This window comes from Egretta garzetta, unplaced genomic scaffold (genome assembly GCF_000687185.1).
Source record: "Egretta garzetta isolate BGI_Z169 unplaced genomic scaffold, ASM68718v1 scaffold68, whole genome shotgun sequence".
NCBI lineage: Eukaryota > Metazoa > Chordata > Aves > Pelecaniformes > Ardeidae > Egretta > Egretta garzetta.
In genome coordinates, this window is record NW_009260774.1 from 573,403 (window position 1) to 587,057 (window position 13,655).

Consider the following 13,655-nt stretch of genomic DNA (forward strand, 5'->3'; position numbering starts at 1 on the left):
TTTATTCCTGTAAGGTCCTTTATGTGCCTTAAGTCTAGAAAGTTTCTCAGAGGTTATTTTTTTTTTTTTTTGTGAAAGCAATTAACAGAGACAGGGAAAAAATAACATATTCTTGCTGTCTGAACAAATTAATTTCTTCCACATGTACCTGATAATGTGGTAAAGCAACTTAACATTGATGTATCCACACTAGTACAATCCTTGAGATGCAAAATAGTTCTGAACAGTGCTCTTTGAGTTTAAGATGACCAAAAAGTATTGATGTAACTAAAACACTACTGCATATGCTAATTTGGGCGTTCCATTCTCGGTATTTTGTGTGTTTTATGAAGTAGATAATGAACTGCACGTACATGTAAGTAGATGACATCATCTCTTCATGGCTGTCACCATCATCTTTCTAGATCTTCTCTCTGCCTTGTCTTTTCACTTGTAAGAACCAAGCAGATTTCTCTGTAAAATGCAATTCATTTAGATGCTACATTTCTTTTTTTGCATGTTAAGTACCTTTGTGAAGCCTTAATTTTGTCTTTTTTTTTTGTATGACATGGAAAATGGTTTTTGCAGTGAATAATCACTGCTAAGTAATTCCTTCACAAATTTCTCCATGCTACTTCCACCTTATAGTTTTGAATCATGCAAAGATTTTTGTGATCTCTGATAAACTGCTGGAAAATAGGAGCTTTCTCATGGGGCTTGTAAAGTTCATGTGTTGTACTTGTTTTCTGTTGAAGTTATGAAAAACGTATGGAATTAAAAAAAGGATACTGCCAGTTAAATTGCTAACTCATAGTACACTTTCACCTGTAATAAGGTTTTGGTATGATACTCATTTGCAATTGTCATCATCACTTAATCATGTGACGTGTTAAATACACATCATCATACTTCATGAGAAGTCTTACTGGCTAGTTCTATCGTTTCAGTGAACTGTGAGAAGGTCAGGTGTGTAAATTAACCAAAACTGCTTTGGACTGTAATTTATTTAAAGGTTCACTGATTTCTGTCTCTAGATTATTTGCTTCATTGAGATTAAAAGTGGAAGCTTTAGTTCCTAACATGTTTTTATTTTTTTCTTACTGGTTCCAAGGTCTCCTTGTCTTTCATGAATGTAATATATTTGTATTTTGATGCTAAACAGGTCTAGGCTGTATTAATGATGACTTTTTTTATGTTATAGACTGTGTTCTTGATTTCGTCATTCCACTTAGATGTGGAGTTCACTATTAGATCTTCTGGACTCGACAGTCCAATGTGTGTTAAAAACATTTTTGGTGGTTGAAGTTGATGCTTTTGCAAGATTGGTCCACAGTTTCCATTATATCACGAAGTATTCTGAACATAATTGTCTGGGTGTTTTTTTAATTCAAATAGTTGTCAGATATAATGAAATATTTCCTGTTTCCATTCTGATAATGTGATTATTTAATTCAGGGTTTCGTATGATGAGGCTTTTATTATGGCCAGTGACCCCTTGGAAGGCTTTCATGAAGTGAACCTTGCTTCGCCTACTACGCCAGATCTTCTGGGAGTAAATGAGCCAGGGACTCAGGAACAAACTACCTCACCCAGTGTTATCTACCGACCACATCCTTCTGTTGTGTCCTCCACACCAATCCAGCCCAATGCATTAAATGTTTCTGACCTTCCCACACAACCTGTTTATTCATCTCCCAGACAACTGAATTGTGGAGAAGCATCAGGTGTCAGGTAAGTTCTGTGTGTCTTTAAATTGCTGATGTTTGTTGCATATAAACCACTTGCTTTACTAAAGATATAATTTTAATATTACTTACAATGTTGTAATATTAAATAGTGTCCATATTGGTACATTCAACACCACTACTGCCTCTTCTAAAATATTTCTTCATAAAGTATTTTATAAATAAAAACCATATCATTCTCTTTACAGCATCAATGTTACCGACGCAGTACTTTGTTCTACCTCTGGACCCCAGGGTGGGTCATTCAATCACAATAATTCCAGAAAGGAGAGCAATAATGCAGAGAGAGAGTTTTTGCAGGGTGCCACAGTAGCAGATGTTGCTGAAGGAAATGAAGATATTTTTGGGTTGAGTACAGACAGTTTATCTCACTTACGGAGCCCATCTGTACTGGAAGTAAGAGAAAAGGGCTATGAAAGATTGAAAGAAGAACTTGCAAAAGCTCAGAGGGTAAGGCTTCTTGTCTTGTCTCTTCCCGCTTTTTCTCTCTTCAAAGTGTTTCTAGTATTGCAGAACGATAGATGGGCTAGAAGGTGCAGTCTGAGTCTACTAATTTCTTACAGAATTGTTAGGATGTAATTATTTTATGTAAAATTAGTCTGAATGTGTGCAGTGCTAATGTCTTAGAATTATTCCGTGATAGGTTTTTTTTCTAGTGCTTGCTGCTACTTAACCATGGAAAGCTTTTGTTGCAATATCTGATTAAACATACTTTTTCTTTGAAATGTAGACCATTCCTTCATTTTGACATTTGAGAATAAGAATAGTTTTCTGTCGTTCCACTGTTACTGTATAAGTATTTATAGATGCTGATTATGTACCTCTCAAGTCTTCTTTCTTCCAGAGTATAAAAGTGTAGCATGTGTCATGGGGTATAGAAATGCTTTAGAACTGGAGTACTTGTGATACTTTCTAGGGGAATGCCTGCATAGGAAAGAAGCGATAAAGATGTCACTGGTGTTCTTTAGAGTACTGTTACACCACGCTTCAAATTGAATATGGATACCTTTGAAGACACCCTGGCTCAAGTCATTAATATTTGTAAAGCGCTTTGTCTTGTTTGGATGGATGGTGCTATATAAATGCAAAGCTGTTGTTTATCATTTTAACATCCCTCTGTGCTTAAACTTCCGAGTAGATTTTGTGCTATTTGTATCTGTGCCCTTTCCTCTCCTCTACATGATTCCATTCTTGTTTAGACTTAAGCTCATCTTATCTTGTGTTTGAACTTGTTTTCCTCTGTTTGCTACCTCATCTTGTTGAATGTAGTCATAATTTGTCATAGTTGCATTTTCCCTTGTTAATGTGAATCTTAAATATGGATTCTGACATCACTTCTTCTGATTATTTTGTTGCTGAGTAGTTGCTTCCTTTGCTAATGTGTTTGTTTGCTTAGCATTTGACCACTGAAAGGAAACATTAACCTGAGCTAAGTTTGAGGACCTTGCATGTGAATATATAATCCTAGCAGTTAAATTTGGAACCTTAGAAAAATTAAAGTTTAAACTTCAGCAAAGGTCTTCCAGCTCCTGATCGTATACTAAAGCACAGGTAACGTACTTGAAAACCACAACTCGGATCTGCTACTGTTACCTTGGAATAATCTACAAATCTTATTCCAGTGTATACCACTTTGTCTCTTAAAGATTGAAATGTTTCCTATTTCACTCTGAAATTTGTTGAGGTAATTTTTAAGGAAATAACATTAAGGCTGCTGGGACATACTAACTGCATGCTATGTATTTTCAAACCCTTTGGGTGGTCTTAACAAAAGCAATTCAGCACTAACTTGAGACTGTTGATGTCTAAGTTCTTGCTAATTCTCAACCCATCTGGCTTATTCTTACCAGTGTTACACTGGATGGATAACTTATTTTGTCTGGTTGTCTTCCTAAACTTGTACTGTTTCAGAATTGCTCAGTAACACGGGAGTCATAGCAGTCTTTAGGCTTTATTATTGTACAGTCTGTATTCCTTCAGTAATAGCTACTTTCTTCCACTTCCTGTGTAAGGACTACTTTTTTCTATCCCTAATTTATCCCTGATTGATTTCTTCCAAAAGTCAGGGCTGTTCACATAGGGCTGTGCCCACTCTGTGATATTCAGTATGACATACAGTTTTGAAACTTTTATTTCCAAGTATATTCACTTTTGTCAATGAGTATTTGGTTTGAAAATCTGTAGAGATATAATTAATAGGTAGTGCCTGTGTATAGCTGGTTGTTTTTTGCAGAATGTTTCTAAATTCTCTGTAAGTCTCTGTTGCTGTTTATTAGGAATGGGAATACAATTTGCACTTGAATTTTGTGAGCTCATTGAGCCTAGAAACCTTACAGGCTCCAGACTTTCCAGGAGTGAACAAAGTAAACACAAATTTGCTGTCTTTCATTTTTCATTTGTTCCAAATTTCTTACCCAAACTGTATGCTATTGTAATATGCATTAAAGATTGATTTGAATTTGCTGCAGTGGTGATCAGAAAAGGAATTAGAAAGGAAATAGGAATTTTGAAGCTTAGGGATACACCATCTACTTTTTTCATGTCTCTACTTGGAGTGCAACTTTTTTCTTAATATGCTCTCAGGTTTTTGTATTAGAGAATATATGTAGGGCATATAATTGTTAGACATTTAAGTATGGTTCTTGAAGAAATTATTCAGGAATAGAATAAAGATAATTTTTTTTTCCTCCTTTGTGTATGGCTTGTGTTTCCTAAGACTCCAGGCTTCACTTTTAAAATGAACAGTATTGTTGGCAAAATTGTGTGTAAAAAAAAAAAAAAAAAAAAAAAAACAAAACACAAAAAAAAAACACAAAACCAAAAAAAACCCCAAAAAAACCCCCAAAAAAACCCAACAAAAAAACTTTCAAAATTTGTTTCTTGGTGAGAGGAAATATACTTTCTACTTCAATCTAGATCAGTTGCAGCACCAAATCGTGTCATAAGATTGGGAGAAAGGTTGGGTCAGAGGTAACAGCAGGGCAACATTCTATACTAATGAAGCACATAAGATTGGACATACTTTTGCCTTAAAATGCCTCCTTAATTAAAATTGCATAAATTTTTCACTTCTTGTTGACACCATTCAGGTAATTTTTGCTTTTTTTTTGCTGAAGTCTTAATTTCTGGCTATATTCTGTAAAGTAGAGCTGAAGAGCCCTTGCTTTAGATGATCTGAACCTTACTCCTTGTTTTGCTACCCTTTTAAAGCAGCATCAGGAAAATTGAGAAGGTGTTAAAAGGCTTAGTGATTCAGTGCCTGGGACCTTACCTCCTCGTGTCTCTCTGAGTTTGCATTTTTTCTGCCATGTTTGGATTGAGCTGTCTCACTGTGGTTACTGAAGGTAGATCAACCACATGTAGATAACATCTGAGAGAACAGTGATGGTATTTTGATAGGTGGTGTTTCTTGATGTGCAAGTTTAGTGGAGTCCTTGAAAAGGGATACTTTTTGTTTGATTTTCATCTTAAGTAACCAGCATGTTGCATGTGTTTTCGATAGCTCGGTTGTAGTTTCTGAGCTGTGGCAGTTCATAGTCATGTTTTCCTCTAATTTTTGTGTGATCTGGCCCTGAAGTTATTTCCTCATCAATCAGTCAATATAAAGATGTCATCCATGACTGCAGAGAGAAACTTAGTTTTCTTTGTTGATATGTTCTTTCCTGGAGTGTTGAAATTATCAGCTGTCACCGATGGTTAACCCTCTTCTCTGATGAGGAAAGAGCGATCTACCAGAGATGTTGGTTGCAAATACCGTACTCAGTTTGAGAATGAATTCCATGCTTCACACGGTTTTTAGAGTAAGATCTGTAGGCTTGTTGGTACCAAATAAAAAGCATGTTTGACTTTTTGTAGTAGAAATTTGAATTATTTCCCCACTAGAGTGAAATTGAGACTTTTTTCCACGCTTATACAGTGATTTATTTTTCCACAGTAAAACATGACTTTTTAAAACTCTGCATGGATTAATGAATAAGCAGATTCACAATAACTATCCAGGAATTCCAGTAGTACTCTATAGTACATTGTCCTTTGCTTACATGTTAATGAACAATAAAAATGAGGTTGCTCCAGAATAATATACCACCCCAGAACTCCACTGGAGAGTATGCTTTCAAGCTTCTCTAAAACAAAATTGCAGTTGAATTGTAAGGCCCATGGCTTGTGATTGCTAAAGATGGGTTGGTTTTCCGAAAGTGTTTAGCAGTTCCTTGCTGTCTTTGAGTAATGAAAGTTTTCAGTTTCCACATCTCTGACTGATGCTGTTGTAGTGTATCGTAGGCATAGAAATTTTCTCAGGCAAGTAGAAGGCTACTTGCAAGCAAAACAGAAGTGTCTTCACCCACACCATAAGGTGATAATTCAGTAGTTTCTGAAATGCTCTTATCTCTGCAAAGGTATTCTGGACCTTCTCTCACGTTGAACACCCTTGTAAATCTGCTTGCAGTGGACTGATTTTTATGTAGCTTGTTTAACTTGGGTGCTGAGTGAAGACCAGTAAGATAGAAATGTATTCTATTGTAAAAACAAACCTTTTTGACAACTTCAGAATTCAGCAGTATCCCACGGTTCTGGTTTGAGGTGATATCTGTAGAAAATCTTCCTTCTTTCTGTGATCTTCGCATCTAGTTCCGACTTGGTTAAATTGCTGAACTGGATATGGGATGTCTAGAATTTAAAATATGAATGGTTTTGAAGCAGTAATTTGCATTCCTTATCTTACTGGTTCTTTCTAAAGACCTACCTTGTAGTCTGTGAAGATCAAAGGGAAATAAACAATAGTACGATTCTTTGATACAGGATTTTTTTTAATGTTATTTTTTTTTCATGCAATTTAAACTTTTTTTCTATTACCTACTTCAATAACTGTGTGTGTGCTTTATAATAGCTCACCTTTATGTAGTTACGTTTTCTGAACCATAATGTGGGAAGGACTCTGGCATGGGTGATCAGTCTAACATATGCAGTTTTCTTTTCTGCCTCTGTATTGTGTATGGCTGGGAAGTCTCCAGCAATGCCTTTAAGACACAGGCAGTAGTAATGTGCCTAATAACTGCTAAGCTTTTTGCTTTGGGCACTCTTTATTTCTGCCCTGCTTAGAAAACCTGAGCTACTAAACTTGTTTGGCAAAATAATGTGTTATATTATGCTCTTCCTGAATCATGTAATGGAAACTTGCCCAGTGTTTGACAAATCTAGCTAAGCAGCCATGTGTAGTAGACTGCCTGATGTTGTCTACTTTCTGTTTTCATTAAGTAGCTGTACTTGTCTGCCTGAATTTTAATCTGCCTCCCCCTAATCTTTCCAGTTGCAGGCAAAACTGTAACCATCTTACTTTAAAGCGCATGTTGATAGTAGTAGCCCAAAAGTGAACCCGGGGTAGTTCTACCTTCATTGTGAGTTTGAAAACTCTTGACCTTAATGTTAATATAACACCCTTTTAAGTTGTACTGATGTGTATGTAGCATTTTCCATACAAATCAGTGAAGTACGCCAAAGGAAATGTATTGATATATTCTCTGCATGTATAGGAACACATGAAATTTGAGCCTTAGGATTTTGCATGAGAATCTTTCATTTCCAAAAGGGAGAGGCAATGCCTTTGATACTAAATGAGTTTAGAGTAGTCCTGAAACACTTGTTGAATTTAGGAGCTGAAGTCAAACAGGACACTTCATCTTAGAGGAAAATCTATTGCCAGTTTCACTGCAGAAATTGAGGGTGAGACCTAATGTCAGCATGCTGCAAGGCAAGATGTAGTTTCCCGCATCATTGTGTACAACAATGAGGATTTAACTGGTTTCTGGACGTTTTCAAAGCAAATCATTGCTAGATTGTATTTGGAGTCTTTAACATGTCAGTGGCAGGCTTGGGTCCTGCATTTCAGGAGCAATGGTAGTGTAATAACTAGCTTGGCGGGGGAAAAGAAGAGAAGGAAGAACTAGATAGGGATTGGAGGGGGATTATGGCAAAAAAAAAAATGCTTGAAAAGTCAGAGCGGGCTGTCTGCTGCTTTTCTTTCCCTTACTTTCTATCTCCATCATTCTCTTTCTTGCAAGAGATTCCAGAGTTTAGTTGGGGAAGGGGAGAGGAACTCTTCTTTCAAATTCCTTGTCAACCTTTTTGTACTTCTCTGCAGATTACCCCACTTTTCCCTCTTAGTACTTAGGATAATACAGATGAGATTGGGCATGTGTAATGCTTATGCTGCCAGATCTGTGTTAAAATCTTACTGTAAAAGTGATGTGGTCAGGCCTTCCTCACTCAAATTTTAGTGGTGTAGATAAATAACATCTTGGATTTCATTAAGTTCCTTTAATTTGATTTATATCTGCATAAACAAGAGCAAAGATATAATTGCACTATGATTTTGGAATCACTGTATTAGTTTGTAAGCAGATATGCAGGAGACAATATTTATATTAAAATATGCTTCAAGATTCTTTTAGAATTGGGGACTGTCTTGAGGAAAAAGCTTTTTCGAATTTTTTTTTTCTTTAAAGGATTAGTTTCTTTAAGTGTCTATTAAGAAATGGGTAAACAGAACTGGTATTCTGTCTGTCCCAATAATTAATTTGTTCTATAATTTAAGTGACTTTAGTCTTCTACACTTAAAGGAAAAAAAGCTTTTTTTACTTCCAGAGACTTTTGGAAATGCTGATGTCTAGGTTAGAGATACTTTAGATTGGCCTGGTATATTGCTGTATAGCAGGAAGAATAGCTGTATGTATGTGCAGCATTAATTACTTCTAGTGTTAAGATTAATATTTTAAAAGGCTTTGTTTAGCAAAGGTTTTATGTTCCTCTGATTTTTTCTTTTTCTCCCCCCTCTCTCTGGTTTTAGCTTTAAAAGGCCAAATTGCTACTCTAAGTCAGAATAAATAACTTTCAATTTTCCATAGGAGCTGAAGTTAAAAGATGAAGAATGTGAAAGGCTTTCTAAAGTGCGAGATCAACTTGGACAGGAGTTGGAAGAACTTACAGCTAGTCTGTTTGAGGTTTGTTGGAGTCTTCGATGTGATATACTTAAAGGAAGCTGAGCCAGATGTTTTATGTAGAATCAGTATATTGTATGCTGAAATTCTTTGCAATGAGCTTATAAAGGGATTTTTGTCCTCAAGACCCGGGTGTGTTGATGTAAAGGCTTAAGAGCAAGCAGTAGACTTTTCACTTAAATGAAAGAGACCTTTTTGAGCTTGTCAGTCTGCCTAGGCACAAAATGAAGAAAATAAGAAAAATATATCGGAAAGCTTAAAAGTATTTAGGCTTATTTTTTGGCATAACTATTTTGAGACAGCTTCTCTGTCTGACAACAAGGCTATCTAGATAAGAGCTAAATTTGGGGTTGCCATGGTGACTAAATAAAAAAAATAATAATGTAGTTCCAGATCAATGGAGGTAGCAAGTACATAACTATGCTTTCAGCTTTTGAATTTTGGGTCTGGCAGCATGCTACTCCCACAAACTTGAAAAGAAACATTGAGTGATGCACCAGGGTGGAACCTGGTGACCAAGTGAAAAGCCTCAACTTTAAGTGGGACCTTTTCACTCGAGAAAAAGGCAGTAGTGTCAGCAAAGATTGTGCACTTCTATTACATAGAAGAAAATCGTAAATCCATAGTTGAAGCAGGATCAGTTCTCATTTTATCAGAGGAATATATATAGGAATGCCTAGAGGCTAAACTGTGATACTCATAACTCTCAGATAAATCACCTCCAGATTATGAAATTTACTATGTTTACCAAATCGTAAGTATTGGGTTTCAGCATCTGTACAAAGATACAATATTAGTATGTTTTAGAAATGGTATTTAAACCAATGATGTTGTATTGGTACAAAAGCACTATTAAAACCTTGAAAATACTGACATTCAAAAATCAAATTACAAACCACTCTGTGGGTTGGCAGTGCATTGTATTTCATCATCCCGGTAGAGCAAAGTTACTTAAAATATTCAGCAGATCCTCTGTGTAGAGAATAAATGGGAGGCTGGAAAGGTACTTTTTAGTATGAATACTTGTGTGTGTTGGGGGGGCAGGGAATGTGGGACAGGTATTATAACTGTAGAGGAATAAGAATAAAATTATTAGTGAAATTTTATATTAATGACACTTTATAACTTAGAACAATGTTATCAATTTGTTAAAGCTATGTTTGAAATATAGTATATTAGTAATAACTGTGAGTTTTAATTATTCAGAACTCCCAACTGTTGTGGGCATGTCACTTGTATTTTCTTTTGTGATATGATTTCACTAAGAGGCCCTAACAAAACACAGTGCTGAGGTTTCCTGATTTTGTGCTGGGATCTATAGCCCTTGAATCCATGTTCCACTCTGAATCCTACTAATCTCAGTGACCGTATAAGTGGATATGCTGAAGCTTACATTAATGCATCCCAATGGAGGATTGAGACTTGTTTTGCACAGCTGGGTGTATATATTACATTATTGCACTGTAACATGCTTTGCTTTCAAAGGTGCATCGCTAAGCAGAAACTGCATGGTCAATGTTAAATGTGTTTGTACACATTGTATAAATGTGTATGTTCTCATTCCTGCATGTGTCTGTTGTTACTTAAGAGAATTTTACAAACCCATATTATACAGCTGTGTTGTATGCCGGTGGGAGCCAGATCTTTTGGTATGACGATGTATGAACTTGTTTTATATTTATATAGCGTCCAGATAACGTGCTAGGCGCTTTACAGATATGAGAAAGAACCTATTCCAGGTAATTTAGTGGGTGGCCCTGATCTTTCAATCTTTGTTGCCTTTAGTAAGTACCAAGTAAGAACAGTAATTTGATCACAGGTGCAGATTGCTGGATCAGAGCCTAAACAAATATATTATGCAGACAAAAGGTAAAATGCATTATGCAGGTAAAAGGATGTTTAAAAAATTCCCAGTCCTTTTACGCTTTCTTTTTTATTGGCTTACCCTTGTTTCTTTACTTGAATTGGTTTTTAGTGCTTTTTCTGTTCTACTTACAAATGTTTATTAATCCGTAAAATACTTTAATCCATGAACTATTTTAAGCTGTTGCTTTGTCTGTTTTATTGATGATAAGAATTTGATTTCGTAGTTGTTTGACCAGTTCCTTCATGCAGAAATTTACAGCTGACTATAACTGGTTATTCTGGCTAGAAGAAGGGAGAAGTTCTTTTGAATGTGCCGCTGTGCTTATGTTGCTTTTGTTGCTACTGGTTGAGTCTTTCTCTTGGGGGTCAAGGAACTTGACTTGTCAGCCACCGAAGCGTGACTGGAGCCTGGCGTCCATGACAGGTATCGTTCCTGCTGGTGGGGCATGGGTGGAGTTGCTGGATTTCTGAATCTGGGCTCAGAACCAAGCAGGAGAAACTTGGTGGGCCAGTGATGAATCCAAATGATAGATTTGTAGGTATTTTTTAGTATGCAACTGTTTAATTTCAGATTGTTGCACAACTTTCTATTAACAAGTAGTCATCATGAAGCAAAAGTATATCCTTAGGTTTTTTTTTTTTTACTGGATCTTGTAAATTTGTGTGAAGCATTTACCAGCTAAACATTTTTTTATAGGAAGCACACAAAATGGTTAAAGAAGCTAATGTCAAACAAGCTGCAGCAGAAAAACAGTTAAAAGAAGCACAGGGAAAGGTGAGTTTTTTCTGACTTGCTTTGGCTTTTCACATAGTTATAAATCTAAAGTGTGAATCATAAAGATGTAAATAGAGCATTACCTGTATGCATTATTAAAATACATACTAAGTTGTTTTGTGTCATCTTGACATTCTTAGTTAACACCTATGAGCACAGAGCTAGTGTTTCAGCATCACATCAAATAGCTAGCAAGGTACATAGGAAGCCAGTGTTACTACAGCATGCAATTTTATAGGTATCTGTGCGTTAGTACTGTTGGAAGATGAAGTCTTTATTTGAACCAACATAACTGGAAATTTTATTAAATGGTTTAACATATTCATAGCCTAATATGATATTTTGTTTAATGACTTTATTCCCCCTTCATACCCCAAGATTGATGTCCTCCAGGCTGAAGTAGCAGCATTGAAAACACTAGTACTGTCTACTTCACCGACATCTCCAACTAAGGAGTTTCAGTCTACTGGAAAAACTCCTTTCAAGAAGGGCCATGCAAGAAACAAGAGTACAAGCAGTGCTATGGGTGGCAGTCATCAGGACCTTACCATGATGCAGCCAATTGTAAAAGACTGTAAAGAGGTAACAGTACAAGGATTGTCCTCTTTTTGCTGATAAGCTAGCTTTATTGTTTTTCTTTACTCAAAGTAAATCTAGTATATATTAAATCTTCATGTAATACTGACTGTTTTAGAGATATTTTTAATTAATGAAAGAAAATTTTTCTTACATACCAATATGTGGTGATTTTTCCAAGTCTTGTTTACCTTTAAATCATTAAGGGAAGATGCAATAAGATTTGAAATATTGGAATCAGTAATTTAAAGATGGGAATTAAGAAAAAAAAAAAAAAAAAAGAAAAACAAAATAAAACAAAAATACAGTATAACTGAATGATAAGTCCTGGTGACTTTTTACAAAGACCATCACAGAAAGTTCATAAACTTGTGGTCAAAGACCCACGGAGCCTTAGAAGTTGTTAGGAAAGGAATAAATAGCAAAAGAAAAAGCATTACACTGCTGTATAAACATGTAGTAAATGTGTGTGTCTATGTATGCAGCTATGATATCTTCATCTCAGAAAGGACATAATGAAAATACAAGGAAGTGTGACATAGATGGTCAAGCCTATGGAAGTATTTCTGTGCAGGGAGATGCTTGAGGTAGAACAAAAATCTATACAATCACAGGTGACAGGGAAGATGAATGGTGAACAAATATTAATGATTGCTTGTAATAAGAAAATTCTGGAAGCTAAAAGGTAAATAATTTTCAGTCAGTACATAATGAAACTTCATAACTCATTGTCACGAGGCAGCAAGATTAAAAATATAAATGTGTTCAAAATGTAGTCCTGCAAAGTGACAAAAGAAAAGCCTGTCAAGATATATAGAAGATAGATATGACATTTGGCTTAGGAAGCTGCTTTAACTACAGATTGCTAGGAATTGGGAGGCTGTAAAATGAAGACATGTCACTGTCTTTCCTCTTGTACTGCTCTGTAGTCAAGTCTGACTGGAACTTTAATGTGATTCACAGTGGCCATTTTTATACTTTGTTTTGCCAGTCATCATTAAGTGCATTTATACTATACACCTTTTTACTATAAATCTAGAAAATAAAGGCATTTTCCAGTTTGTTTCATACTTGGGCTTTAAAAAAAAAAAAGCTTTACATCCTGCCTGCCCACTTCTAGTGGTATCCAGGATGTTCTACTTATTAAAGTTGAATCCTTGTTCCTCTTCAGAAAGATGCAGACAAAATGGGAGAGCTGGGATGGAATCCAATTACTTTTAAGCGTCACACTGAAGTCATGACTCGGTGGAATTTTTAAACATCAAAGAGTGGGAGAGGGGAGAAATCTGTTCTGCCTCAGTGTCTTGTGGAGAGAAAGTGGCGACTATGAAGGACATGCGGCAGAAGGTCCCATCTTGCCTGACATCTTTCTTTAGTTCAGACTCCCTTCTGTTGGCTGTGTAAGGAGACACTTCATAGAATAGAGTCATAGAATATTTTGGTTTGGAAGGGACCCCTAGAGGTCATCTAGTCCAACCCCCCTGCAGTGAGCAGGGACAATGCTAACTAGATTAGGTTGCTCAGAGCCCCGTCCAACCTGGCCTTGAATGTTTCCAGGGATGGGGCCTCTACTACCTTTCTGGGCAACCTGTTCCACTGTTTCACCACCCTCATTGTAAAGAATTTCTTCCTTATATCCAGTCTAAACCTACCCTGGTTTAGTTTAAAGCCATTACCCCTTGTCCTGTCACAGCTGGCCCTACTAAAAAGATTTTCCCC

At 36.2% G+C, this 13,655-nt stretch overlaps 1 protein-coding gene across 1 annotated transcript in view; it reads left to right on the forward strand.

Annotated features, from left to right (window-relative positions):
* Positions 1-1,441: 1,441 nt before the first annotated feature.
* Positions 1,442-13,655, forward strand: part of LOC104132917 (RAB3A interacting protein) — a 25,735-nt gene continuing 13,521 nt past the window's right edge. The window contains exons 1-5 of the mRNA XM_009646264.2: positions 1,442-1,710; positions 1,913-2,174; positions 8,627-8,722; positions 11,283-11,360; positions 11,739-11,942. Of these exons, the coding sequence (XP_009644559.1) occupies positions 1,460-1,710; positions 1,913-2,174; positions 8,627-8,722; positions 11,283-11,360; positions 11,739-11,942 (891 nt within the window). The 5' untranslated portion in view covers positions 1,442-1,459. The remainder of the gene's footprint in view (positions 1,711-1,912; positions 2,175-8,626; positions 8,723-11,282; positions 11,361-11,738; positions 11,943-13,655) is intronic.